The sequence below is a fragment of the Vanacampus margaritifer genome, chromosome 6, assembly GCF_051991255.1.
Source record: "Vanacampus margaritifer isolate UIUO_Vmar chromosome 6, RoL_Vmar_1.0, whole genome shotgun sequence".
Lineage (NCBI taxonomy): Eukaryota > Metazoa > Chordata > Actinopteri > Syngnathiformes > Syngnathidae > Vanacampus > Vanacampus margaritifer.
Genome location: NC_135437.1, coordinates 30,084,850 through 30,112,302, shown reverse-complemented (window position 1 = coordinate 30,112,302; position 27,453 = coordinate 30,084,850). Strand labels below are relative to the sequence as shown.

The 27,453-nt window shown below is 42.4% G+C and overlaps 4 protein-coding genes across 6 annotated transcripts; all 4 read right to left on the bottom strand.

Moving 5' to 3' along the window:
- Positions 1-2,177: 2,177 nt before the first annotated feature.
- LOC144053170 (troponin I, fast skeletal muscle-like) lies at positions 2,178-6,564 on the bottom strand. The gene is made up of 7 exons (XM_077567299.1): positions 6,300-6,564; positions 5,338-5,370; positions 5,200-5,236; positions 4,582-4,710; positions 4,162-4,251; positions 3,918-4,091; positions 2,178-2,411 (listed from the first exon to the last, which is right to left on the bottom strand). Exons 2-7 carry the CDS (start codon positions 5,343-5,345, stop codon positions 2,334-2,336), a joined length of 516 nt encoding a protein of 171 aa, XP_077423425.1. The 5' UTR covers positions 5,346-5,370; positions 6,300-6,564; the 3' UTR covers positions 2,178-2,333.
- A 619-nt stretch (positions 6,565-7,183) lies between these two features.
- On the bottom strand, positions 7,184-14,298 carry LOC144053167 (troponin I, fast skeletal muscle-like). 2 transcript variants are annotated; one of them, XM_077567297.1, is made up of 10 exons: positions 14,041-14,298; positions 13,868-13,914; positions 13,471-13,523; positions 11,709-11,792; positions 11,008-11,038; positions 9,753-9,792; positions 9,559-9,687; positions 8,599-8,688; positions 8,047-8,220; positions 7,184-7,371 (listed from the first exon to the last, which is right to left on the bottom strand). In XM_077567297.1, exons 5-10 carry the CDS (start codon positions 11,013-11,015, stop codon positions 7,294-7,296), a joined length of 519 nt encoding a protein of 172 aa, XP_077423423.1. In that variant the 5' UTR covers positions 11,016-11,038; positions 11,709-11,792; positions 13,471-13,523; positions 13,868-13,914; positions 14,041-14,298; the 3' UTR covers positions 7,184-7,293. The 2 variants fall into 2 exon arrangements, with proteins under 2 accessions (XP_077423423.1, XP_077423422.1); XM_077567296.1 differs by lacking the exons at positions 11,008-11,038; positions 11,709-11,792; positions 13,471-13,523; positions 13,868-13,914; positions 14,041-14,298 and having other exon boundaries at positions 9,753-9,888.
- Positions 14,299-14,833: 535 nt separating this feature from the next.
- Positions 14,834-22,530, bottom strand: LOC144053166 (troponin I, fast skeletal muscle-like). 2 transcript variants are annotated; one of them, XM_077567294.1, is made up of 7 exons: positions 22,489-22,530; positions 17,774-17,806; positions 17,653-17,689; positions 17,026-17,154; positions 16,638-16,727; positions 16,066-16,239; positions 14,834-14,985 (listed from the first exon to the last, which is right to left on the bottom strand). In XM_077567294.1, the coding sequence occupies exons 1-7, from the start codon at positions 22,506-22,508 to the stop codon at positions 14,908-14,910; spliced, it is 561 nt and encodes a 186-aa protein (XP_077423420.1). In that variant the 5' UTR covers positions 22,509-22,530; the 3' UTR covers positions 14,834-14,907. The 2 variants fall into 2 exon arrangements, with proteins under 2 accessions (XP_077423420.1, XP_077423421.1); XM_077567295.1 differs by lacking the exon at positions 22,489-22,530 and adding an exon at positions 18,915-19,010.
- Positions 22,531-23,041: 511 nt separating this feature from the next.
- LOC144053169 (troponin I, fast skeletal muscle-like) lies at positions 23,042-27,443 on the bottom strand. The gene is made up of 7 exons (XM_077567298.1): positions 27,340-27,443; positions 24,850-24,885; positions 24,513-24,549; positions 24,272-24,400; positions 24,109-24,198; positions 23,550-23,726; positions 23,042-23,357 (listed from the first exon to the last, which is right to left on the bottom strand). Exons 2-7 carry the CDS (start codon positions 24,858-24,860, stop codon positions 23,277-23,279), a joined length of 525 nt encoding a protein of 174 aa, XP_077423424.1. The 5' UTR covers positions 24,861-24,885; positions 27,340-27,443; the 3' UTR covers positions 23,042-23,276.
- Positions 27,444-27,453: the final 10 nt, after the last annotated feature.

Here is a 27,453-nt window from a genome sequence, read left to right as displayed (position 1 = left end):
AAGAAGCGCAACCTTGCACACGTCAACAGCAGAGCAAAGACGCCCCCTACTGGCTAGACATGGCATGCCCCTACAAATGAGGCTCGATGGTCACACGTGTTCTCCTCCAGGGGGCGCTACAACATCTACTTGCCAACTTCTTGTCAACTCTTTCACTGCCCAAAGGTGGTTTGCTTTCTTCTAGAAAAGGGGTGAGCACACTCGGTCCTGGAGGGCCGGAGTCCTGCAGGTTTTGGATCTTTGCCTTCTCCGACACAGCTGATACATGATCAGCTGATCGGCAAGCTCTGCATCAGCCTGATAGCCATCCTGTTGATTGCAATCAGCTGCAGTTGGACAAGGGCAACCTCTCGAACCTGCAGGACCGACGTTTGCCCACTACGGTTCTCCAAGCTTCACATGGTAAAGTAGCGGCTTGGTTCTGCTGCCCTTTCAACTGGGTTCCTCCGAGGCAGACTCATTTCAACTTTAACCTTTTCAAATATCCTCATGTCAGGCCATCACAGAGAATCTTTTAGAAGCCAACGGCTGAACCGTGAATTTTTGCTTGTTCTGGAAAAGTTTGCTTTCAGTGAGAAGCATGACATTTGGTGGGCGGGCCGATCATGGGTCGAGCCACAAAAAAGATGTTTACCTGGACCAGAACATCGGGTCGTGACCGCAACAGACCCACGAGTCCTCACATTTTTCAGAACCCTCCAGGGACATTTTTATCACATTCACGCACGACATTCCAGAAGATTCTTTGATGTAAACAACAAGTTCCCGTGCCCAGTTCGTTCCGAGTGTAAAAGTTGTTCGGGAGCCAAAAGTGCTGATGGAGGCCGAAGGTCCAAATATAACCCGGAGGTGTCCCCTCACACCCTCCCGAAACCTCGTTCGCCTCCTCCAGAGGCCCGCCGAGAAGGTTAAAGTTAGATTGTGCTGGAAACCTTAGAACCTTGGACCCCTGCTAGACCAGTACCATCTAAGGAGTGACAACCCAAGTACATTTGAGCAAAGTGCTTCACATACTTGCATGTAGAATACGTTCATAATGTAAAATACACAACGGTGCCATTTTTCAATCAGTGCTAGAAAAACACGACGACAATTGAAATGAAATTAAACAATGTAGTCATGCAAAAATGTTTGCCTCATCCGATGTGTTTTCAACCGCTTTTAAAATGGTGTGCAATAATTGTAAGCGTGTCTTCTCGGTCAGGCTGGAGCACCTGCAGCGGATCCATCTTCTTTCTCCTTGGGGTTGTTTCATAGGCTGCACTTCACACTGCTGCCTGCGGGGGCACTGCAGGCTCATTGGGAGTATTTTTAACACATGACACCGGAGCTCATTGACGTATCAACGTGCTAGTGATGATGGAAGCAGATCTCCAACAAAGGTTTTTACTTTAGATTCCAAAAACGTCCCCTGGTGCACTCCTTGGCAAGTTTAAAACATTTTAAAAAATCAGGCCCTGACAGCAATCGGGAGGTTGACACCCTCCAACATCAGTCACAGTCGGCAGCACCAAACTGGCAGACGTCCAGAATACGCACAAAAAGGGCACAAGGAAGCACGCCCAATATTGAACACAATGTCGGCCATTTTGGTTTGAGGCAGCCATTTTGGACAAATTCTCTCAGTGACAAAAATAAAAATATGCAGGAAAAAGTCTCCAGGACCCAACTTGAAGAGGAAGTCGGCCATTTTGTGAGGGTCCGTGAATGACAAAATAAACCCCAGACACTCAACAGCGGTTTTATCAAACTGGACCAAATTAGGTGAGCGTGTCCATCATAACGGGAAGCACCAAAAAGTCTCAAGGACCCATAAGCCAACTTGAAGAGGAAGTCGGCCATTTTGCTTCCAAACAGCCATTTTCAGGCAACACACATGATCAATTAATCAACAACAAAATGTCATCTGGGAAAGATCACAAATATTTTGGGTAAGAATAACGTCATTGTAGTTATGTGAATTGATATTTTACGTTGTTCTGTATCATCTTATTTCATTTCATTTAGTTTAACGATGTTGGTGTTGATTGAAAGTGACAATGTCATGAAACTCAAATTAAGGTTGTGTTCGATGGAGGCCTGCTGGACACCAATTATTATCATCTCATAATAATAATTATTATTATTATCATCATCATTATTACTATTGTTGTGTGATGAAAAGACATGAATAGAAATGAACCCAACATTGAAAACTTTATTGTGCATTTTGTGTGATAGGTTGAAGGCTTGTTTTCATTTCAAAACAAACAAAAGCCATCATTTGAAGCGGAAGTCTCATCAGACACGTCACAAGGACACGCGGGAAGTTCATGACAATGTGAAGAATCAGCTCAGGACGACTCAAACATCTTCTTCCTGTCGGCTTTGTCTTCAATGTTCTTACGCCAGTCGCCCACCGCCTCCGTGGGCTGAACACACAAACGCACACACGCACATGTTTACACTACACACGTGCATGCGTGCGTGTCTGCGGACAGATGGACGAACGGACACAATCAAATTTGCTCGTACTTCCATCTGATTCATGGATAGTTTGACAGGGTGAGCTTGACAGAGGTTGTAGAGGTCTTCGATACTACCGATACTCATCTCTTCAGTACTCACCAATGCGGAGAATGCACCGATACCATTAGTACTTACTTTACATCCATAAAAGAAACAATGACATAACTTTGAAGTAAGACCTGCATATCCCAATATAACAAATGTCCTCCAATGCATGAAATGAATGGCAATTTTCGATCGTTTTCATTTCCCCTCCATTTGTTCATAAAAGAACACACAATAAAATCAATTTCCCAAAAGAAATAAATAAAATGACTGAAATAATTCAGTGGCCAGAAAAAAGTCCCAATCCAAATATGTGCCAAGAATTAAATTGAACACAAGAGTGCTTCAAACTAAATTGAGGAATGTCTGCCATTGAAATGGAGTTTGCAACTGTGGCGTCTCAGTCCGACCACTAGGTGGCAGTGGCACTCGTGTAACCACGTACGTCAAGAAGAAGAACTGATCTGACGTCATTTCAATAGCGCTCGATGCTAAGCTAAAAATGGAATTTTCACATTTTGACATGATAACTTTCATGTTAACGTGATAATGATCAGGTCAAAACGTGATCGTGTAATAACGTGATATGCTTCTTTTTTGTTCTTTTCTGCTGTGGCAGCAAAATGCTTGCATAAAAAAATGAGATTAAAAATGTGAATCAAAAATGGATTCCAAACTGCTTGTTGAGAATTGCAATCCCAAATGTTTGGTACAGAAACCGACAGTGAGCCCCGCCCACCATGAAACGATTTGCACCGATGGGAACTGGAAGCTAGATGCTAATGCTATCGAGCTATACTGCCACGCCAAGCTTTTACCTTGAAAAAAAAGAAGCACGTTTCCGTTGGCAACGAAAATGGGACGCAACAAAATCATTTCCTCAACAGATTTTCATGAGGCCATTTTTTTCCCGTCAACGCCAAAGTGTGCGCCAGCGAGAAAAAAAAGGTGGTAGATCATTTTTGTTTTTGGTGACATCCACTAACATGAAAAAAGGCAAGATTTTGCTGGTTTCACATCGTCGGCACCGCTTCCAATCTCTCGGTTCCCAGAATGCATTGCATGGCGCAATCTATTTGAATGAATGAGCTGATCAGGACGTTCATCAATTTGTCACGTTCGGACTGGAATGACATCCATGTCCTTCCTTCCTGATTGAAAAAGGGCCTCAAGAGTGGCGGCCGATACCAGTATCAATCCTCGTTGCCAGTACCGATACCGTGAAATATGGCCTGGTATCGGCCCAATACCAGGAAACGATTGCTTTAATTGACGAGTGGTCGCTTATTTGGATGGACGCTTTGATGTTTACTTTTTGAAAATGACGTCTTTTTGTGTGTGTGCGTGTGGCGTGTTATTCTGACCTCCTCCTTGACTTCCTTCTTGACCTGCTTGAGGTTAGACCTGAGGTCCATGGTGACCTTGTGTCTGGAGCCCAGCAGAGCTTGCAACATGGAGTCGGCTGACATGCGCACCTTCTTCAGGGCCGGCTTCTTCACGCCACGCAGCTCCACCACTTTCATGTTGAGGTCTTCCAGCTGGCCGATGACGCACAAGCCACAAGTCACGCTCCTGCTCGCGCCCGCCCGTCGGCCCGCCTTCTCTTACCTCCTTGTTGGTCTTGCTCACTTTGGCCTCGGCGTCGTAGCGTTCCTCGTCCAGCTTGTCGATGGCGGCGTGAAGTTTCCTGCACATCTCCTGAACGTGACAAACAACAAGCTCACTTAGCTTAGCTTAGCTTTGAGGCTAAATGTCGCGCTTCTTCTTCAGCTCAAGTCAAGGCGGAGGAAATGATCCGCTGGCGACGATGGACATGTGACGCGTCCAACACAGCAACATCATGTCAACAAGATCATCACACACAATCGTTGTCACTTTGAGACCAACAAGAAACGTGAAACTTGCTTTGGCTCATTGACCCCAAAAGCATACAGAGTTATTGATCTGTGAAAACGGCTAAGCTAACAAGACTGAATATCAGAAGTGATCAAGTTGCTTTCCCACAATGCCTCGGTGTCCAACCCTTACCATGAGCGCGGCCTGGTCGCTGCTCAGGTTGGGGGCGGGGCAATGTTCCGCCATGTGAACTTCCTTCTGCTCCGCCAAGCTTTTCTTCTCATCTTCTAGCCAGCTAAAAGCGATCTGCAGGATCAGACTCTGCACCGCCCACCAAAAAAACACAACAACAACAAAAGAGCACATGTTTCTTTCATGTCTTCAAAGATTCTTGATCAATTCATGATGTCATTACTAACGATCTCAAACAGGCTTTCACTACAAAGCAAAACAATCCTTTTTTTTTTTAAATATCATTTTATACCATTGATATTAATGCGTACATTAGTGTAGATTACATTACATATGAAAACGTCTGATTCGATTATCTTAAGGTAATTGTTAAGATACGATAATAGACTACTACTAACTTCTTACATTTTTCAAGTAAAAATATAAAAAAAACGTTTCCCTTATTATTTTTATCATAACTTAGGAATAAAATAATAGATCAGAATTTAAAGTTGTTTTGTTTTATTTTTATTTTATTCAACATATAATCAGACCCAAACATGAAAACATCTTCTTCTTCTTTTTAAAAATATAAACCAGCAAAATGAAATGAAGTCAAACAAAAAAAAAGGATGTCACCTTGAGGTGATGCCTGCGGCTCGAGGTCATTTTTTTACTGCCAAAAGAGAAGAATGCAATCATCAACGCAGCAAATATTGAATTGTGCATCCAATGTGGAATTCAAGCGGCGGTGGTCGCCATGACGACGTGACTCACTCCGACATGTTGCCGTGTGTTGCGTGTCAGCAGCTGCACACAAAAAAGGCAAGAAAATGAAAGCTGACGCGCTGATTGACGGACGGCAACTTTTTGAGGACGCAACTCGAGCTCCACACGTCGGACACGCCTGCGCACTAAACTGGGACCCTCGCTCGGCATCGGGTGGCAGCGAGACACGTTTCCGTCCCAAAATACTGCAAATTGCAACCATTCCAATCGTTTGCTTTTGCCAATTTGTCCTCTTGCTACGACCGCAGACGTCTTCAAGTCCATCTTTGCTGAGATGTTTCCGTTGATCACATTGGAATCAATCAATCAATATATCATCGGAAAGCCTTCACTTTGATTTTGGAAACTGGTTGCATTTGATTGTTTCACTTTCAAAAGTAAGAGCACAAGATAGCTAGATAGTTCATTCATTTGAATGAATTCATTGATTGTTTGGTTTGATTGAGCAATTTACATTTGTGACGAGCTTCGCCAAAAATGGGGACAAGCTAAATAATGAGGAGAAAAAAACAAAAAAACTTTTTTTGAAATAATAAATAGATATATATTTACGAGAATTTCGTCCCAACTTATGGTTGTTGTTTAGTTTTTGTCGCATGCAGCAAAATGGCCTCCTGTTTGCAAAACGTGGCGAACGGCCCACAAATCCGCCGTCAACATTGAGACCAAAGCAGAGAAGACAAAAACAATTCAGAAAATGCAACATTGCAGCATATTGAATCATTTGTTTTGATTAATTCAGATTGCAGTCTGTGAAAAAAAACAAAAAAACTAAACTTTTATGTGAAACCGGTGAGGATGGCAATGAAGTTTGCTGATGTCTTGGCCTCGGACATTTTTTTATTATTGCCTTTTCCCAAAATGTGACCACGCTACATTGAGAGGAGAACACTCGCTAGTAAATGGAATGATTTGGTTTGAATCCAACAAATGTCTGGTTGTGAACTCACCTGAGTGGAGGAAGAGGATGAGGACGTGAAGCCGCTGCCAAGTCGGCGGCGGGGCGCTGACGTGCGCTTTATATACCGCACGCGGCCTGTTCATCCTCCTTATGGAAGCGCATTCCCGGGAAGGCTCCTGAAATACACCCCAGCTCGGAACCCCCCCAAAAGCACTCCTGTCAGGCTCATCTGACACCTCAACACTTTCTTGACTTCAGGAAACAAGAAGGCGCTTAATTAGGAGCTCCAATCAGCTGGCGATCTTCAATCCGTCCACTTCCACTTCCGCTGCTGTCAATTCACTTGGATGTGTCTTTTCTTTTGCACGTCTTTCTCCGCAGGATTTTTTTTTATTTTACATTTGATTTTACTTTCTAGTTGAAAGATTATTATTATTAACTATTTGCAATTTTAAATGTCATTTTTCTTACTACATTCTATTTGAATCCTTGATATTATTGTGATTATTAATTTTACATTTGCTAATATTTTTAATTTTATTTTAATTGACTAATTTTACTAATATTTTTTTTCTATTTCTTTTATTACCAATGTATTATTATTATTATCATCTATGACTGTTGTGTAAATTTTTCACATTTAAACTTTAATTGTTATTGTTTTTCCTCCATGTGTCAAACTCAACTAAAATGAGCTTTTTAAATGTTATTTTTCACATTTTTATGGCATTTTATTTTTTTCCTCAATTTGAATTATTCTTAACAGTTAACGTTGCACATTTTAGAATATTTTTTAAATGATTGTTACTCTTATTTCCAATGTTTTTGAAATGAAGATGGCTGTATTAGCCCCCCCCCCCCCCCGCCCCCAATGTCTACTTTGAAAATTTGGAAACTAAGTTTAAAAGAAGCACACTGAAATTTTGCAATCTGTTGAATGAAATAAATCCTTTTTTTTATTTTCTGTTTTGCGTGTCCAATATGAAAACTGTTTTGGGGGAAGCATGATAACAGAAGTGGTCAAATGTTATTGTTTGTGATTTTTAGGAGGTCTCAAACATCTTCTTCCTGTCGGCCTTGTCCTCGATGTTCTTGCGCCAGTCGCCTACTGCCTCTGTGGACTGAAACGGACAAGGCACGTGTTAGCGTTAGCACCAGCAGGCTATCTTTAGTGTACTTGTACATCCAGACCAGGAGGGGGCAGCGTCTCGCTGTTATTTGACAATTGAGTAACGGCTGCTGTCACATGACGTCGTGCTCCGCGTATGTCGATATCAACACGACTGCACGGACTGCTTGGCAAAGTGACTTTTTTCATGTTTTTAATGCCGTTTACACGTATTGAATTTGTTCTCTACTGTATCCAAATGGATTCAAACAGAACTTGATCGATTCAAAACGGAACTGAAGTGAATTAATTAGTAAGTGAAATGAAGTTCAATTGAATCGTGCCACAAAGTAAGTGACTTTAAATGGATTCAAATCAAAGAGAGCACATTCAAGATGTCAGTAAACTGAAGTGAGTTCAGTGTCACCGATTAGTGAGCAATTCTCAACTGAACTGATTTGAACCGATCACCACCGAAGCGATTGTAAACTGAAATTCAAATCAAATCAATTGACTGCGTAACCGATTATGAAGTGATTTGAAATGCAATGAACGAGAACGTCGTCGTTTCCCAGCTGGACTCGACTCAAAGAACAATTGACATGGAATGGAATCGTTGAGTCAAGCGGTCGGATGTGCCGTTGGGTGAAAAGTTGTGCTGGTGCTGGTGCCGGTGCAGTTGACTGACCTCCTCCTTGATCTCCTTCTTGACCTGCTTGAGGTTGGACCTGAGGTCGATGGTGGTCTTGTGCTTGCCCCCCAGCAGCGCCTGCAACATGGCGTCGGCCGACATGCGCACCTTCTTCAGCGCCGGCTTCTTGACGCCCGCCAGCTCCACCACCTTCAGCTTCAGGTCCTGGATCTGATCCCGATCACATTTGCATTTCGTCACAATGGCCGACATGCGTTTTCGTCAAGCCAATTGCCACCAACGCGCTTTTCAACGTACGCGTTGCCAGACAACATTTTCATTTGGAGCAAAATTCAGAGTGAAGTGTGGGGGGGTCTAGTAATAAAAGTACGGCGATGTCCTGGCATGTGGGCAAGGCGAGCCACAGTCACCGATAAAATTCAGTCATTTAAGGAAAGAGACCCTCACAAATTCGCTTTGAATCGGGTTTCAATTCATATCCATGCTGAAAATGGATGGAATGAATTCAATTGAGTTTTGAGCTCGGTCACGGAATGGATTCAATTTGTCACAGAATTTTTTTTATTTGTATTTTTTTAAAGACGTCACCTCAATGCTGATCTTTTGCACTTTGGCTTCGACGTCGTAGTGAGCGTCATCGATCTTGTCGATGGCCGACTGAAGCTTCTTGCAGATTTCCTGTTGGCAAACAATTCAAAATGGGCTAACATGAGCGCTAGCAAAAATAAACGCAAACATAAACATCACGCTTTTACTTTAAACGGAATTTTCAAATCTGCTAACACCAGCAGGCTAACGAGCATGCTAACGTTGCTTTGCGGGTTCTCTGTTTGTTACTTATGACAATGCTACCACTGCTTCTCAGGTTTTCCGTCTGAATTTAGCATTTCTTAGAAGCTAAAGCTAATAAAAATGCAAAAAATAAAGTAGTTAAAGTTAATTAAAAAGTTAGTACTGTAGCAATGCTTACACAGTTTAGCACATTGAAAGGCTAACACTTAGGCCAAGTAAAAGCATATTTTGCATTTGGCTTGTTGTGAGGCTAAGATATTATTATTACCATTATTTAGCATCTTAGCAGGTTTTCGCTTATGGCAATGCTACCATGTTTTTCAAATTCTTCATCTACATTTAGATATTTTTTTTTGCAGATTTAAGGCTCATCATGAATATGAAAAAAAAAAAAAACATTTGGCCTGTTAGCCTGCTAGCACTAATGACAATGCTAACAATGTTTAGCATTTCAACAGGCTAACACCTTTGTCAATGCTACCATCGGTTATCAGGTTCTCCATCAGGCATTTATCATTGTTTGCAGACTAAAGCTAACAAAAATGCTTTATTGAAATGTTTGGATTGCGATTCATTTTCATTTCTTCGTTTTGGCCTGTTAGTAGGCAGGCTAGCACTCTTTAGCGTCTTAGCAGCCTGACGCTAACGATGACGCAATCTAGCTAACAAGGTTTTTCATGTCCAGGTCTATGTTGTCGTCGTTCATTTGAACAGCAATGGGATTGGCCAGCAGCAAAGAGGCGGGGCTTAACTCACCACCAGGCTGGCCATGTCTCCGCTGAGGTCCGGTTTGGGGCAGTTCTCGGCAATGTAGGCCTCCTTGGCCACCTCCAGGTCTTTCTTCTCCTGCTCGATCCAATTGGCGGCAATCTGCAGCATCAAACTCTGCGGGCCGATTCAATTCAAAGCTGTTGTTAGCATCGTTAGCATTATTAGCATTGTAAGCTTACCTTCAGATGATGCCGGCGACTGGATGTTAGCTTCTTTGTCCTGTGACACAAAGTCTTCATGAGCTCAAATTTATCGCATGCTAACAGTTAGCATAGTCTCACTGTACATAAAAAAAGGATGATGCTTTTTCTTCTCTTTTATTAATTTTACTGGGAAAAAAGTTCAAGAGGAATTTCGAAATAATTGGGGATACATGCATACTATTAGTGATATTGTCACTATAAAAAGTTCTAAGAAAAAAAAAAGACATGTTAAAAACACATTAAAAAAAGAAAAGTTTCATTTATGAGCTTTCTATTTTGTATTATTATTATTATTATTACTACTACAGTACAATATCCATCCATCCATCCATTTTCTTGGCCGCTTTTTCCTCACTAGGGTCGCGGGGGTGCTGGAGCCTATCCCAGCTGGCTTCGGGCAGTAGGCGGGGTACACCCTGAACTGGTTGCCAGCCAATCGCAGGGCACACAGAGACGAACAACCACACTCACATTCACACCTAGGGACAATTTGGAGAGTTCAATTAACCTGCCATGCATGTTTTTGGAATGTGGGAGGAAACCGGAGTACCCGGTGAAAACCCACGCAAGCACGGGGAGAACATGCAAACTCCACCCAGGAAGGCCGAAGCCCGGACTCGATCTCACGTCCTCTGCACTGGGAGGCGGACGTGCTAACCAGTCAGCCACCGTGCTGCCACAGTACAATATGATTATTATTATTTTAATTGTTTAAATATTTGTAAAAAAAAATTGTTAAAATGTTAAAGAAGTTATTATTATTATTATTTAAAAAGGCCCAAAATACAAGATCCACCCGGTAACATTTCATGTTTAGCAACGTTCCAAGAACAAGCCATGCTAGCAACATAGCAGTAGCGGCAAACCATCACAAGGGATCAAAAATGTTCTTTAAAAAGTGCTTTCAAGTCAAACTTATTTTAAAAGCTATTTAAAAGCTATTTAATCATTATTTTAAGGAACTTAGGGAACTTTAAGGAAAAATATATTTTTTTTTTAAAACATCAAAAAATTCTGGAAAATGTATTTTAAATAAGTGTCTTTAAAGCTCTATATTTTGTTTAAAGTTAATAAAAACTCTATACAAGCACAAAAAAAAAACATATAACACATGACGACTGGCAGGGAGTTAGTTTTACTTTTAGATGAACATTGTTATCATTATATCCGCATTAAAACAATTTTAAAATGATTTCCCAAATGATCTTGATTTGAAGGACGTGCGACTCACTCAGCCATGTTGACTTGTTGTTGTTCCGCGTCTGTGGAAAAAAGAACAAACATCGGACGTCAGACTGGCTGCTGAGAGAAAGTCAAGCCCCGCCCACTTCCACACCACCTGCACCCGCGACCACAAAACAGCTAATTCGGGTTGAAAAAAACCCGCCCCTCCCTCTCCATCCACCCCACGCGAAAGGCCACGGAAACAGCCGCACCACATGGCGGTCAACACGCGCGCCACGGCCGTTAACACCAACACACACACACACACGTTGGGTTTACATTTCTAGTGGGGACACGTCATTGGCATAATGCATTTCCTAGCCCCTTACCCGAACCTTAACCATCACTATTGATTGGCTAACCTGAAGCCTTCTCCGAACCCCAACCAAAACCCAATTGAAGTCTAAACTGTCAAATCAAGTCTTGACCCTCAAAAAGAGGTCTAGACTCATGGGGACCACCAAAATGTCCCCACAAGGACACGTGGTCCCCATAATGACAGTAAAAACCCAGAAAAGCGTCCCCGCGATGTGATGTAAACACACGCGTCGGAAAAGGTGTCCTGATTGAAAGGTCAAGCAGTCGATCGCATTGAAAGAAGAACAACCAAAAACAAAAACTAATGAAGACGACGAATGAGAATTGTTGCTGATTAACATCAAAAGTTGACTTGGAAAAGGCGGGTGCGAAAACGGGGGCCATCCTGACCTGTTGTGGCGTGCCACCTGCTTCCCGGCCTGTTGGCGAATGAAGACGACGATGGCGAGGATGATGAAGAGGAGGAAGAGGAAGCTGGCGAAGGGGATGAAAAAAGAAGCGTTTATTGAGGGCGCGCGGCGGCGTCAGCAATACGGACGAGGCCAGGAATGGTGGCCCCGCCCACCAGCACAAATCGGCCACCTGTGCCATCCGACCGACCGACCGACTTTTCAGACCTCCTAAAATGTCCACTGAAAATCCGCTTGAGGTGAAACCATCAGCGAACATTGTTAACGTTTGACAACATTCGTGCTTTTTATAGAGCAGTGCCTTGAGATCAACGTTATTACAATTTGGGAATTTTCATTTTCAGTTGGTTTTGGTTTCAAGAAATGCTTGATTTTAGTTTACTTCACTATTAGTTTTCGTTGCTTGTGCGCAATATTTAATAAACACCATGAATGACGCATTTCTTACCTAGTCTTGTGAATCAAAACATTCGTATCTCAAATCATCTTTCCCACTGAAATGAATGCAAACGCCATGAATCCGTTCCAGCCACCAAAAACAAAACGACAACAACAGAGACTCATCTAAAACGTTTTGAACTATTTATAATGTTGTAGAAGATAAAAACATGCAAAAATGACATGACTAGAAAGTTCGGCTGTAAACATTGGACGGACCTGCAAACGCCGAAAGTCGCATTTGTGAATGTTGGAAAAAGGGACTCGTGGTCGCCACTTTCATTTTTAGTGGGACTTATTTTGGCAGTTTTGGGAATTGTGTTGCCATGGTAACAGAATATTCTTAATTTAAAGACAATAGTGCCGATTAGCAGATACATAAAACAGCTGGTTGGATTTTTTTTTTTTTGGGAACAGCAGAATAAGAAAGAAGACTGATAAGATTGAAATGCATAATCAAATAGAATGCAAACCATTTTTGGCTTCAATTCAATTTAAGAGACATTCTGCTGCTCCTTCTGTTGGCCACAAGGGGGCAGTATCATATAAACAGATTGACATCCTCAACATCGAGACGTTGGCAAATCTATTGACACGATGCTGCGCCGTTGCAGCTTTAATGTAAAGTTTCTTTTCTTCCCAAAAACGTTTTAGTACGTTTCAAAATGATCATTTGCAACTTACAAATAACTTTCATTTTCAGATGTTTATTTTTTTTTAAAGATAACATTTTGTATCACCATCACGTTTAATAACGTCAAAAAGAAAACGAGAAAACTGACTCACAGTCTTGAGAAGGGCAGGCTGCAAGTAATCTGATTACTTTGGAGGCAAAGCAAGGAACGTCAAAGAGCATCTCTAGTGACATCTGTTGGTTTATTCAGTTCATTGCAGTCGAACACAAGCCCGAATGAAAAATGAAAGCGCAATAAAAAATAAAAGCATCTATCCATTATCCGAAGCGCTTATTCCTCACAAGGGTCGCGGGGTTGCTGGAGCCTATCCCAGCTGTTTTGGGGCAGTAGGCGGGGTACACCCTCAACTGGTTGCCAGCCAATCGCAGGGCACAGACAGACAAACAACCAATCACACTCACAATCGCACCTCGGGACAATTTAGACACTGCGCTGAATCACTCCCGATTTTTATACAGTAAACAAAAAAATGAACGAATCCTCCCAAATCACTATGTTGGGATGATTTCGTCAACGATGTAATCAACTATTAAAAAAAAAAATCGACTAATTGTGGATTTGGGAATGAATGAATGATTCTCAACACAAGCAGTGTGTCATGTGACTGACCTCCTCCTTGACGTTGAGGTCCACGGTGACCTTGTACCTGGAGCCCAGCAGTGCTTGCAGCAACAAAAAAGAAAGGAAAAAGTTTCTTTTTCTGACCACAGAAAATGCAACAAGGAAATGTTATTTTGGGCCAAGACCAAGTTGAAAAGGAACAATCGTTCAAGTGGCCTGACATGGAGAGATTAGCATGTTAGCTTAGCATCTACTATGATTGGCGTGGATGGAACCGGGGCTCATTTAAAGACCAGCATTAGCATTAGCATTATTATACAACAACAACAACAAAATGTCGAGTCACGCATGAAAAAAACGTGAGAAAGAAAATGATTTCAGATCAGAATAATAGCAAATGATCATAAAATGTATTGTTTGAAGAATGAAAATGATTAGGACGGACCTTTTTATCGTAAACCTTGTTTTTCGTCTGCTTCACAGCACCTGGAACTACAAACAAATTACATTCAACCCAATGACATTTACACCCCCCCCCCCCCCCACACACACACACACACTAAAAAAAAATCGTTAAAAAAAAAAGTGAGAATAAAAAATTGAATTAAAATAACTTACCTTGAAATTCTCCATGAGATGTGATGAACGCCAAACTGGCTCATTCATCCCATTTGTTGCGGTGTTTGTTCGGTGCAATTAAAAAAAGAATTATGTTAAGTAAAGTTTAAATGTCATTGATTTCTCAAGCAAGCTTCAGTTTCACGAGAAATCAACGGATCATTCGCTTGCTAGCGCTTGACGTCATGACTAGAAACAGGAAGTGCTCTAGCGACATCGTGTGGTCAAATACGATCACGGCAGCAATTACACACACGACGTCACACGCCGTCCATGCTTTTAAACACTTCATGATGACATCACGTGTTCTAACGCACAAAAGGATCATTGGACACAAAATTAGAGACATCTTGTCATGACAAAATCCAATAAACACATTGTTTATAATACTGTACTACTTGTTATTATTATTATTAGCATCCATTTTTATTTTTATTAGTTTTATATTGTCCATCCATGAAAAAAGGGATTTTTTTTTAAATAAAAGGCAAAAGTTACATATTAATGGTGTACCTAGTGGTTTGGCCTCTGAGTGTGAAGATTTTTATGTACTTTTTTTTTGAAGTTGTGATCATTTTTACCAAATTCAAAGTAACCAAAACTCATGTTCAGTCTTGCAAATGGAAAACATCATATTTGCTGTTTGAGTTTGTAAACTGAAGTTGAATTTAATGTTTGGATTCACATTTGACAATCACAATCAAACACATCCCGATTTTAACCATTTAATAAATGCTAACTTCTAAAAGTTGTGTAACGTGTGTCTACAAAGCATTTGTACAAAGTCACGTGGCAGAGTTTTACCTTGGCAAACATTTAATGACACAACAAACATTTCTTGGATGACAATAAATGCAAAAATGCTTCTTAGGACGACTCAAACATCTTCTTCCTGTCTGCTTTGTCCTCAATGTTCTTACGCCAGTCGCCCACCGCCTCTGCCGGCTGCACGCACGCACGCACGCACGCACGCACGCACGCACGCACGCACACGCACACGCACAGAGTCAACTAAAGTGTACTACGCACATTACGTTCTACTTTTTTTTCATCTTCAATGTTGTACATCAAATGTCGCACATTAGAGATTGTACTTCAAGTTTCTTTTTTGAAGAACTTTTTGTTCTACATTTGACATAATAATAATAATAATGATAATAATAATAATAATAATGTGTCCGATTTATATGGCACTTTTTTGCACGTGCCCCCACCATATTACATGCTCTGAATTCCCGTGCATGTACTGTGCTATTTCTGTGTTCTACATTCAATGTCCCATGTTCTACACTTAACAAAAATATAAACACAAGACAATCTTTATCTTATGTTGTAATGTGCAAATATGTAAAAAAGAAATAAAAGAAGATAATAAATATATACAGTTTTATTTAATTTATGTGTTCTGTCAAAGTTAAAGTGTTAACTCGTTGATTAATCACAAAGAATTATCGCAATAATCATGTAATAATGCAGATTAATTGCTCTATTAATTTTGACCAGAGATTATCTTTTATCTTGACAGCAAATGCTTATGTTAAAGGTAGCACAACTTGTGTTTGAACAATAAACATAACTATATGCAATTAAGTCAAGCATTTAAAAAATGTTTGTGTATTCAGAATATTTGTTCATGTCAAATTACCGGGGTCGTTTTTTGGTCATCTTAAATGAATGAACCGATTAGAAAACGAGGAGGATGAGCGCGTGCAGTGGATCCAAAAGAGTGGAAGACGTCCTCAGAACATTAAATGTCAAAACAATTAACACGTAGCAGGTGCTCTTCAAATTTGGCGGGTCAAAAATGTTGATAAAAAGACTTTTTAATTAAGTGATTAATCTTGATTAATAACATTTCTAATATATATATATATAAAAGAATAATTCAAATAATCTGCAAAATGAGGCGCATTTTTGCAAATGTAAAAAAAGCTATTATCGGCCAATGAAATCGTCCGGCCAAAGTATTGGTTGGAGACCCGCGAACGACACGTTTGTCATGCATCATGTGACTTTGTATCTGACCTCCTCCTTGACTTCCTTGTTGACGGGTTTGAGGCTGGCCCTAAGCTCCATGTTGACGGTGTGCTTGGAGCCCAGCAGCGCCTTCAGCATGGCGTCGGCCGACATGCGCACCTTCTTGAGGGCCGGCTTCTTCACGCCCGCCAGGTCGATCATTTTGATCTTCAGGTCCTCGATCTGCACAAGAGGACCAAGCGTGTCAACTTGCCGTCGTTAGCCGCGTGCTAACCACAAAAACGACAAACTCCTCGCGTCGTACAAACGCGCTTCAAAGCAATCATGCTAATGCTAATGCTAACCTATCCCATACACCGGAAGGCCCGACCGAGCACATATCGGAAGACCGAAAGTCAGAACCGCCGTCCGGGCAGGCGAGTTACCCACTAGGACACCGTGCGACCTATCATGCTGGTGTGTAGTCGATGAAGTAGAAGAGGATAAAGGGTAGAAGAAGACGAAGAAGATGAAGAGGACGACAACCAAGAAGAAAACAAATAAGAACAAGAAGACAACCAAGAAGAAGGAGGAGGAGGAAAAGAAGATGGAGACAGCGGCGAGGAATACGCGGCGCTTACCTCTTTGTCAGCTTTTCCGACTTTGATGGACAAGTCGTACCTCTCCTCGTCCACTTTCTCGATGAGGGCGTTCAACTTCCTGCACGTGTCCTGCACGCATCATCAGCAGAGCGCAACGTCATCGCACGACATCATCATCTACTAATGATGTCAACAAAATGTGACGTCATCGTCATGCGACAACCTTTTATGACATCATCATCATTGCATGTTTTTCCAAAGGACAACATCATCAAGGCGCGACAAAAAAGTGGCATTTTTCTTCCCGTGCACTCGTTTGCGCCTCCCCGTTCGCTGGGAGGGGATTTCACTACGGGAAAATGCCCCCGCAGCCACGCCAAGTTGGAGTGAAGAGTGCGTGTGTCGGTGTGAGTTGAGGCGAGCTGACCATGAGCGCGGCCTGGTCGCCGCTGAGGCTGGGCTTGGCGCAGGCCTCGTCCACGTAGTTCTGCTTGGCCACCACCAGATCTTTCTTCTCCTGCTGGATCCACTGGGCGGCGATCGACAGGATCAAACTCTGCAAGCGAGCCGGCAAGGAAGGAAGGAAGGAAGTTCACAGGCGGCCTTTTCCTGCGACGTGTTAGCCGCTAAGTTAGCCTGCTAGGCTAGGTTTGGCACTCTGCTAGCTTGCTTAGCAAGGGCTAGCATTTGTCAATAAATTGGGCTCCTATCAAGCAATCGGAGAACTTCATCGTAATTGTAGGATTGTAATAACATGTAGCAAGTTATCAGAAAAGTAAAGTAACAGTTACTTTTAAAAAGGCTATTGAATAACCAGTAATCAGATAACTTTCCAAAGTAAACGGTGGCAGTACTGACAATGTCCTGCTGAATGTAACTGATAAAGTCACTTGTAATCTAAATGATTTGTTTTTAAAATCAAGTTGAGAAACGTAACAGTTATTTTTCACTGTTACTGCAGCAAAACGTAGAACACGACTGCCTGATGAATGTAACTAATAAAGTTGGAATGTAACTTGTCGTCGGTCAAGTAACTGGAGTGTGTTTTGCGTACCTTCAAGTGATGCCGGCGGCTGGAAGACATCTTTTTCCTGAAGAATTGGGTCGAAATGAAGAAAGAAATGAGCGTAATGCCTTGACCAGATGTTGTGACGTTTTGAAATCTTGCAACTTACTCAGACATTTTTGCTGGTGTTGGGGCCTGCGAGCTGGAAACACAAACAAGAAGAAGAACACGTCGAGCAATTAGAATCAAACCCGCTGGACGCGCCAATCTATTTGCGAACTTTGGACTTTATAGCAGCTGGGGGTCAAATGTCGCCCGCGATAATCTCTTCAGCGGATGGTGGGAAATCAAATCTGACGGGGGAATCCACACCGGCCGCACTCCTTTCACGGGAAAGAATTTGGTGAAGAAAAGCTGCCGCAGCAGCGCGAGCGCCAACGCCAAACGCGGCGCCGCCGCCTCCTCCACTAAAAATACCAACAAGCTTCATCAAGCATCATCATCTTCATCATCATCAGCTTCTCTCATTCCAAAGCTGACAAACATCAAATATGGAGAAAAAGAGCTGAGCTGTCGACGGGCATCTTCCAAACGTTGCCACGACAACAACATCATCTCAAGTCCACTCAAAGCAAATCAACAAAAATGCATACAACTAAACACTTACAAAGCATATTCCTCATATAAAATAAAAATGTAAACATTTAAATAAAATAAAAAAATCTTAAAAATCAAGGGGAAAAATAGGATGGATTCCAAAACTGTCTTGGTAAAAAATGAAAAATAAAATGCAATATATCAATAATCGGAATGAATAAAAATGAATACGTTAAAAAATAATTAAAAAACAATTTAAATCAGAAGGATTTTGTAAGGAATTTAAATGTAAATATTTTATTTTAAAAAATATGTAGGAAAATATTTAAAACATAACTTTAAAAAAATAAAAGTTGACTTAAAAGAAATACGCTAAATATTTGTAGGAATAAAAACTATCGAAAAGAAACAAAAATATCCAAACAATGCAAAAATATCAAAAAATGCACTTCAAAAATACAATATATTAAAATCTTTCGTTGAATGGGAACGCAGACTAAACCAAGTGGGTCACTCTGAGCACGACAAACATCACCGTCATCATCTTCATCATCATCATCATCATCATCATCGCATTTCCGCCTGAATATGACGAAGGTGAAAAGCGTTTCCGTGGATTTAGCGACAAAAGAAACGCATGCTTCCAAATTAAGGCTGGAGGCCCAGCGAGGGTCAGGAGGTCGCAACCCTCGGCCGGGGACGAGCCGGCTCACCTGTGCCGAGGAACGAGAAGAAGAAGAGAAGAAGGAGCAGCAGAGGCAGCGCTAAGAGTGCGCCACGCTCAGACAAGCCAATATATACGCCCAAAGATTTACATAAAGCCGCAGCAAAAGACATGCGGCTCCTCTTTATGGCAAAGCTCCGCCCTCAGAGTCCGAGCCGACGCTCATCAAATATCAACCGCCGCCCAACGCCCATCCTCAGGACACTCCAAACAACGACACCCCCCGACACCCCCATATTGCCCCCCGACTAGAAAAGGATGAGGAGGAAGTGGAGGAAGGCAGAAAATGAAGAAGCAGGCAGCAGCTTTTACGTCAATGCTGCAATTTTTTTGGCGTCTATTCTATTTTATCTTTGATTTTTTTTTTTTATAAACATTTTTACATGTTCCTTTTAGGATTTAAAGGTTATTCTTTTTCTTATTTTTTGTGCTTTTGAAAAATACTTTGAGAGATTACTTAGTTACTTATGTTTCCTATTATTTATTTTCTTTTGGTTATATTTTTGAAGAATGTGAGGAAATGCATTTTCTTTTCTTTACATTTACAGATGGCATTTGATTTTTTGTCTAAATGCTCTTTTTTTTTATTTACATGTTCTATTTCACATTTGAACATGAAACAGAACACACTAAAACATGAAAGATGCCATGCCAACAACTTCTGGGTCATTTTTCATACATTAAGAGGAAAGAAAACCTTCAAATAATGCCAACAACTTCCTCTTAGTGCTAGCATGTTAGCTTGAACATGATTTCTAGCATCTAGGTGCTAACCCCCCAATGCTAACAAGTACTAGCAACTTGTAAGGCTGTCAAACGCAAAAACAACAACAACCAAAAGAAAAAACATTTGAGTCCAAATAATGTTAACAACCTCCGCTGAATGACCTCGACCATTAGCATGCTAGCTACAAAGAAGCCTTCCGCCATCTTGGCGCTAACCACCTGCGAGGGTGTTTAAAGACGCGTGAACATTAACAGCCTCCAGCTTGCGGGCGAGCCCTTAAGCACGTTAGCTTCGACACGTGTTTGTGCCATTTTGCCGCTAATGACGACTAGCAACTTGTGAAGGTGTTTCAAGCAAAAGGAGCGTTTTGAGAACGGCGATGACGATTAAAGGTTTGAATGAGACAACACTGCCTAGAAAAATCCCGGTTATTGGGTGGATTTGCGTAGCGTGGCGGAAAAAGAAAAAACAAGGGGAAAAGAAAACCAGGAAAGAAAAAAGGAAACTAAGAAGAAGAATGTTGTCACTATAAAAAGTGTCAGGCAGCAGATTTGCGCTGGACTTTGCACCTGGATAACATTCGGTAGTTAATTACTTGGAGCTCCACTTGCAGGGAACGTTCCAGATATTTTTAGCGTGAACATTGTCTACATAGTGAGGCGGCATCGTGTCCTAGCGGTTAGCACGTTTGTCTCGCAGTTGGGAGCGTCTTGAGTTCAAATCCGGCCTTCCTTAAATGTGCTCTGGCACGGACTAGCGAGCAGTCCGTAACCGACTTGAAATCGACCGGCATCGAGTCCATTGTTTGTCTCTATGAACCCTAATAGCGACCAATCTGTTGTATTTGTCGACCTGTTCTGACATCATCTGCTCTGTAGACAAATTTTGTTCGCCAGCAGCTGGTCAATTGGTTGACAGGAAGAGCATTACAGACAGCCGATGAGGTCAAAGTTCATGGGTTGACAAGCAAATGTTTTCCATTTGCGTGACTGGAACCTCTGGAATGTTCCGAAGTCTCCGTGTCACCTTACGCCAACAACTTACTGACCGACTTAAGGTTTTAGCCACCGTTTTCAGCTCAGAGGAGCATCTAGTGGCCGTCTAAAAAAGTGCACGTATTCATGAAATAATTGTGACGTCGAGTGCTACAAGCGGCGTCATGAGAGTGGGGGGACATCTTGTGGTCGTCCTAGGAACTGCAGCTAGCTCATGCTCTTTGAATTCAAGAAGATTGTCAGCATTTAAAAGTGGTTAGCATGTCCACAGAATGTTATTAGCATGATCTTTGAGGACTGTTAGCGTGATCTTTGAATACTGTTCTCGTGTTTTTCTTTTTTCTTTTTAAAAAGATGCTTAGCATGTTCAGATTACATTGTTAAGCCAGTTTTTGAAAATTGTTAGCATCTTATTTTGACATGGTTGGCGTGTCCCGAGAATGCTATAAGCATGTTTTTTTGAGGATCGTTACTGTGCGCTTTAAAGATTGTTATCATGTTCTTTGAAGACACGTTCAGGCTTTGTTGAGGATTGTTTACACGTTTCTTGACTATCCTTAACATTTCCACTGAAGATGTTCTTTGAAGACGCTGAGTGGCTTCATAGAATGTTTTTACTTTATGAAGATCTTTAGCGTGTCCACAGTAGATCATCGTCATCATCATGTTTTTGAAGATTGTTAGCATGTTCTTGGAAGACTCTTAGCTTGCTTGTTGAAAATACTGTACTTGGAGCTTGTTCACAAAATGTCTTCACGTGAGAACAATTGCAGGTAAAAGCATTTGTTGATATCTTTAGCGTGTTCTTTGAAGACCCTTTTGCACATTTGTAGTCAACTCAACTGACCCGCACATCTCACGTGTCGTGTTTAATGATGTCACTTAGATGCCAACATGTCAGGTTGACAAGCGTCCCTTGAAATACGGAATCGTCCCGTATAAGGGACGCACACGCACTTTGTCCCGTAATACCGAGTCAAAAAGAGGAGAACAGAAGGAGCAACAGCGCCCTCTATGTGGCAACTTACGCTAACGTGCTTTGTGACCAATGGGCCGCCAGCGCATTCGTTGGCGACACTGAACTGTACGTAAAACTGGACGGCTGATCGGCCAAGACTTTGGAAGCCGCCATATTGCTTGCTCCTCCCAAGAAACATTTCTCGGCATATGATCCTAATCCTGTACATTGACAGCATCCAAATTGGACAACATTTGAGAGCACACTTACTAGAATCTGCAGGATTTAGGATGTCTTAAATTTGTTAGACATCAACAAGAGGACATTTTCCAACTTGCCGAAACACATGAATCAATGATATGTTTGCAGATGTTTGCAGGAGCAAACGTGTCTCACTTTTATGAAAGAATTATTCCTGTAAAATGCCTCTGCCAAATCTAATATCGGCATGGAAGGAAAAAAGGGCTCTTCAAAGCAGCGTCTACTTTTTCAACATGGGCCACACGTGTTCATATCAGTCCAAAAGATGAACTTCCGGTTAAATAGAAAAAAAAAATCCCGGCAGCAAGATTGAAGGCAATCGGGTCAGTCGTCCTTGTCGATGAGACGTCCCTTATTTCTTTTTCAGGCAACACGTGTTTATTAATAGGACTAATTAGGCTCCAGCGGCGTGCGTTAAACGTTTACGAACATCGAAGGCCACTCGGCCGCGGCATTATTTGTCACGGTTATGTGACACGTTGACGCCAACCTCTTAAGACGACCGGAGACGTTTACGGTTTGGCGACGTGTTGGAATGCCACGTGTGGAAATAAAATCTCGTCCTTGAAATAAGTCACAGTCGGAGGTCATTGCGGACCGCGGTGATGAGAGACAAACTCACCTGCCGATCGAATCTCTCATTTTACACAACACGCGATGTAGTTAGCATCACGTTCATCTGTAAAGACGAAAGATACCAAATATGAATAAACAGAAGTCTTGCATGTGAAACACAATGGAATCAAGTTGACGACTTACCTCGTTCAATTTGTAAATCCACGTACAAAATATGTCAACTTAAGTGAAGGCATTTCCATGGATGCTAACTGCTAAGTTAGCCATCAGCATTTGAGCAACAAACAAAATAAGAACAAAACATTTACAGTCGATGCTTCTTCATTAAACGTGTTGAGCTTGGACTTAGCAAATTACTTTATTTCATTTGTCATTGATGCTTAAACTGGGGCGACCAAATGAGTCCTCTTTTGGGAGGACAGACCATTTTCTTACGTCCTGTTTTTTGGATAAACTCATAAAAATGGCGGTTGGCAGTGCGTGACTAATAGGAAGTGAAGTGCGACTGGAACCACAATTTCAAGGCCAGGGCAAGCATCCTCTTATTTTGGGAAATGGGAATATGGTCACCGAGAAAAAACCCCATGAAGAAGCAGCAATTTGGCTCAAGCACAAGAGTTTTATTCCAAACACAAGAAAACACGCTAGCTTGCTAGCCTGGTGGCTAACATAAAGGCCCAAGACACCCTCATTTTTTTGAACTTCCTGTCTTCCATCCCAACGTTACAAAGCACCCATCGAGAACTTTCCTTGAAGCTCAACTTTTTGGGCTAAAACTCTTGAGTTTGGACGAAGAGAGCAGAAGCTCGAGTGTGTCGTCGTCGTCGTCGTCGTTTAGCTGTCGAACATCTTCTTCCTGTCCGACTTGTCCTCGATGTTCTTACGCCAGTCGCCAACGTCGCGGAGCTGCTTGTCCTGAAAAGGCACAAAGTCCGTGTCAGCGCGTTGCAAACGTCGACAAAGTTCGCAGACACGTCCCATGGAAATGTCTCGACTCCTTCAAACATCCTCAGACTTTTGCAAACGTCTTCATCAGCCTCCAAACCTCCTCAAAAACCTTCAAACATGGCGTCTCCAAACATCCTCAGCCATCTTTTTGCTCCTCACCTCCTCCTTGACTTCCTTCTTGACCTGCTTGAGGTTGGACCTGAGGTCCATGTTGACGGTGTGTTTGGAGCCCAGCAGCGCCTTCAACATGGCGTCGGCCGACATGCGCACCTTCTTCAGGCGAGGTCTCTTGAACTTGCCCCTCAGGTCCACGATCTTGATGTTCAGGTCTCGCACCTGCCGGACACAACAGCACCAGGAACTTGAAAGGCGCCAGCATACCAACTTAGCATGTTAGCATCCTCTCAAGCTTTCCTAAAGCGAAAAGTGCTAAAAGGGAAAGTGTCTTCTCGCAAACAAGGACAAGAATTTGTCTTCGATATCGTCTCTCCAGCCGAGAAGAAACGTTACTTTTCTCGTAAAAGGCAAATGAGAAGAAATCGTTTCGGAATTGTTCTCCCTTCTCACAAAAGCAAATTGACCGGAAAGTGCTCTCACAAAGAGACACTGGCCAGAAAGTGGAAGCGCTTCAGGGAATGGATGGACGCTTTGTCACATGACTTGTTTCCTCTTCTCATAACCGGGAATCGCACCCACAAATCATTTGTCATGGTCTGACCTCGTTGATGACCATGTTGAGCTTGAACTCGATGCAGTAACGTTCCTCCTCGCTGGCGTCGATCTGCTGCCGGAGATTCTTGCAGAGCTCCTGAGGACGACACGGCGGGAACGCACGGTCAGCACGCGAGCACGCGGCGGGCGCGAGACGTCCGTCCTCTCACCCGCAGCTCGTCGCCCGAGTAGGGAATGTCCGTGGAAGGACATTTGTCTGCCAGGAACTTCTCGCGCTCGCCGGCCTTCTCGGTGGCTTCCGCCTCCAGGAGGTTGTTGGCCACCACCAGCATGCAACTCTGATGGCACACGCGCGCTCACTTAGTATTATTAAAAATAATAATAATAACAAAAAGCAGGAAACCACGTCAACGGGTCAACGCAACACACGTCCGCACGCACGCCTCCTACCTTCAGAGTGTGCTTGCGTCTGGCAGAAAGTCGTTTCCTGCAAACATCACAACATGAAGGACGGCTGATTGACTGCTAACATGCTAATGGCTAGCAGACATTTTTAGCATTTTCAATTTCGAAGGTTAGTTGTTTTGTTTTTTTAACCTTTATGTGTTAACCCAAAATTGCTATCTTGCTATATGTTTGCATGTTAGCATTTAGCAGTCGGCTTCATTTCTTTAGCTTCTGTCAATGTAGGCAAGTTGCTAGCAAATGAAAAGTGGAGGTGTGTGCAGGTAGTTAGCATGCTAAATGTTAGCATGCTTTGCAAGTAGTGAATGTTGATGTCACTCACTCGGAGGCCATGATGGCTTTTCGGTGCAGAACTGAACTGCAAGACAAAAACAGGAAGAGATGATATACATAGTCCAGCGTAAAACAAACCAGAATTCAGTATTATATTTATCTAATTCATGCAATTGTGAAAGAATAAATGACAACTTTTTTAAAACACTGCTTCTTTCTTGGTGTGAAGATGTAGAAAATTCAAAGTTGAGCGGATTAGCGCTAGCCTTAGAATCTTAACTGCTTCTCCAATTGTCTCTCGTGAGTTTATTTTGGGATGTGAAGATGTCTCAAGTAATCCCCATGGATTCAATGTCCCCAATTTAATTTTAGAAAAAGACACTTGTTGAAAAGGCTCCAGCTGATCTGGGCTAGCAGTCAAATGTTTCAGCGGCTAGCGTGCTAACGTTAGCGCGAGCCCATGCCATGCCTTGTGTGCTGCATGCTAGCTGCCAGCGGTCGGCGACTAAATGTGAGCGAGAGATATTTGTAGTGCGGAATGAGTGATTACAATTAAATCGGAAGTCCAACATTTTTTTTCCTTCACTGGTCTAAACAGTCTTCTTGTTAACATTTAGACCGTAGAAGAAGAATTGAATGCATCTCTTTTCAGCCATCGCGTGAGGCTGACACCAACGCCCCCTTGCTGCCAACTGAAATTGAGGTCAAAGCGGCCTCGGGCTCGCATTGTCGGCGTTACGGCTCAACTGATTGTGGCTTTGGTCATGTGACGTTTGCAAGCCTGAGGACTCGTAGATGGCAATTTTACACAAACATAATATTAATCACATCACAAAATGTTATTGCAAAGATTATTTTTGGACTTGATTTTTCCCTGTAAGTATCAGTAGCTGTATCGGCAGCCTTCACGAGTACCCGATAGCTTGAAATAAGGTCCATTAGGAAACCTGAATAAACTCGGATTACAACTGCTCATGTTGTTCAAGTGTTGGATTCATGCAGTTATTTAGCGTAAAACAAGGTGACGAGGCGGTATGGCAAAGGTGGCGGTGGGGCAGCGGGGGCGGGGTTTAGCGTCGGCCGGAGGGTGCGCGTCTATTTGCGGACACTCAGCTGTCGCCGAGGAGGAAAAAGTGACGCGGCGGCGCGCGTCTTAAGAGAAGAAGTCTCACCGGCGCTGCTGGCGGGACAACAAACGGCTGGCGTCCGGGGAGGGGAGGAGGTGGGCGTGGCTTGCAAATGTATTTTGGGAGGCGCGAGGCGGACATGATGCTGAGCGACATCTGCGGACCGACGGGATTGTCTGCGTAACCCAACACGCACACGCAAGATGCTTTCATATGAGCAAAGAGAAATAAATAGAAGGCAGCTGCTACCCGAGCCGCCGCTCGGCCGCCATCTTGTCCCACACGCTTTTCATTTTTTCGTCCTCCTTTTCAACATTTTCTACATTTGTCCTGACATCAATTTGACAAGCTTCCACTCTTACGTTTGGAACTTGAATTTGTTTGGTCTGCGTTATGAAGATGCGAGTCGGCCTCGTGGCGCGTGTTGTCGGCGTTGCCGTGACGACAGAGACAACCGAGACGCTTGAGATGATCATGTCGGCCCCACCCCCCAAAAAAACCAAATGCTCGTGCGTGATTTATCAAAACTTAAGTTTCACATTTATTACATGTTTAGTTTTTTTTTTGACTGTAATTATTTATGGATAACGAAGCAAAGAGTCGAGTGCAAATTGTGTTTGAGGGATTACGGTATCATGAATTCAAACATTTGTAAAATGATTTTTTTGACATGAAAATATCCGTTTCTATTATTGATGACGGCAGAGAAAACTTGAATCCATTTTTCACCGTAAGCAGACGTTGTCTCAAATGTTTTTCATGGAGTTTGCTTTGGATTTGATTGAAATGAGAAAAAACATTAAGTTCACAAATAGCATATTTGGAAACCATGTATAAAATGCGACTTTTTTTTTTAACCACTAAAGAACGTACGCGCTAATTGTCACAAAGCATCATTTTTTGTTTAGCAATTATCAAGCAAATATTTGATTTGAGCCTAATTGTTTGTTTATTTGCTTTACAAATGCTTTACTTTTCATTTTATGGAAATAGGACACCACCACAAATGGCTGCTAAAAATATATCATTAATATTTCTTTCATATTTGATTCTGTGTCCAGATTTTTTTATTTTTTATTGAGATGATTTATTTTGACTTTGAGACGCCGGCAATGCGGAAAAAAAAGTTCCTACTCACTATTGTAGTGTCCATTTTATCCCTTCATTCGTCACATATCTCATTTGCAAATGGAAGATATTTCATAGTTTTCATTGAAATGATGGATCTGTTGTTTTTTTAAGGCTGAAGTTCGACACCACCGGCGACAACTTTAGAAGGTCCGACACATGCTAAGCCGTCCGCCGTCACGCTGGCCGACAATCACGTTTCAAACTGATCGCATTCTTTTCCATCCAGTTGACCACATATGAAGCAAAGTGAGGATGAAGATGGTGAGGATGAGGATGCTTGCCTGTGGCGCGGAGTCGCTGGCCTGCGGGGGTGCCGTCGGTCGGTCGCTGGGTCGCTGGGCTGCCTCGCTGGCTGCTCTTGCGCTCGGGATGAGCTTTAAATGCCACGCTGGCGG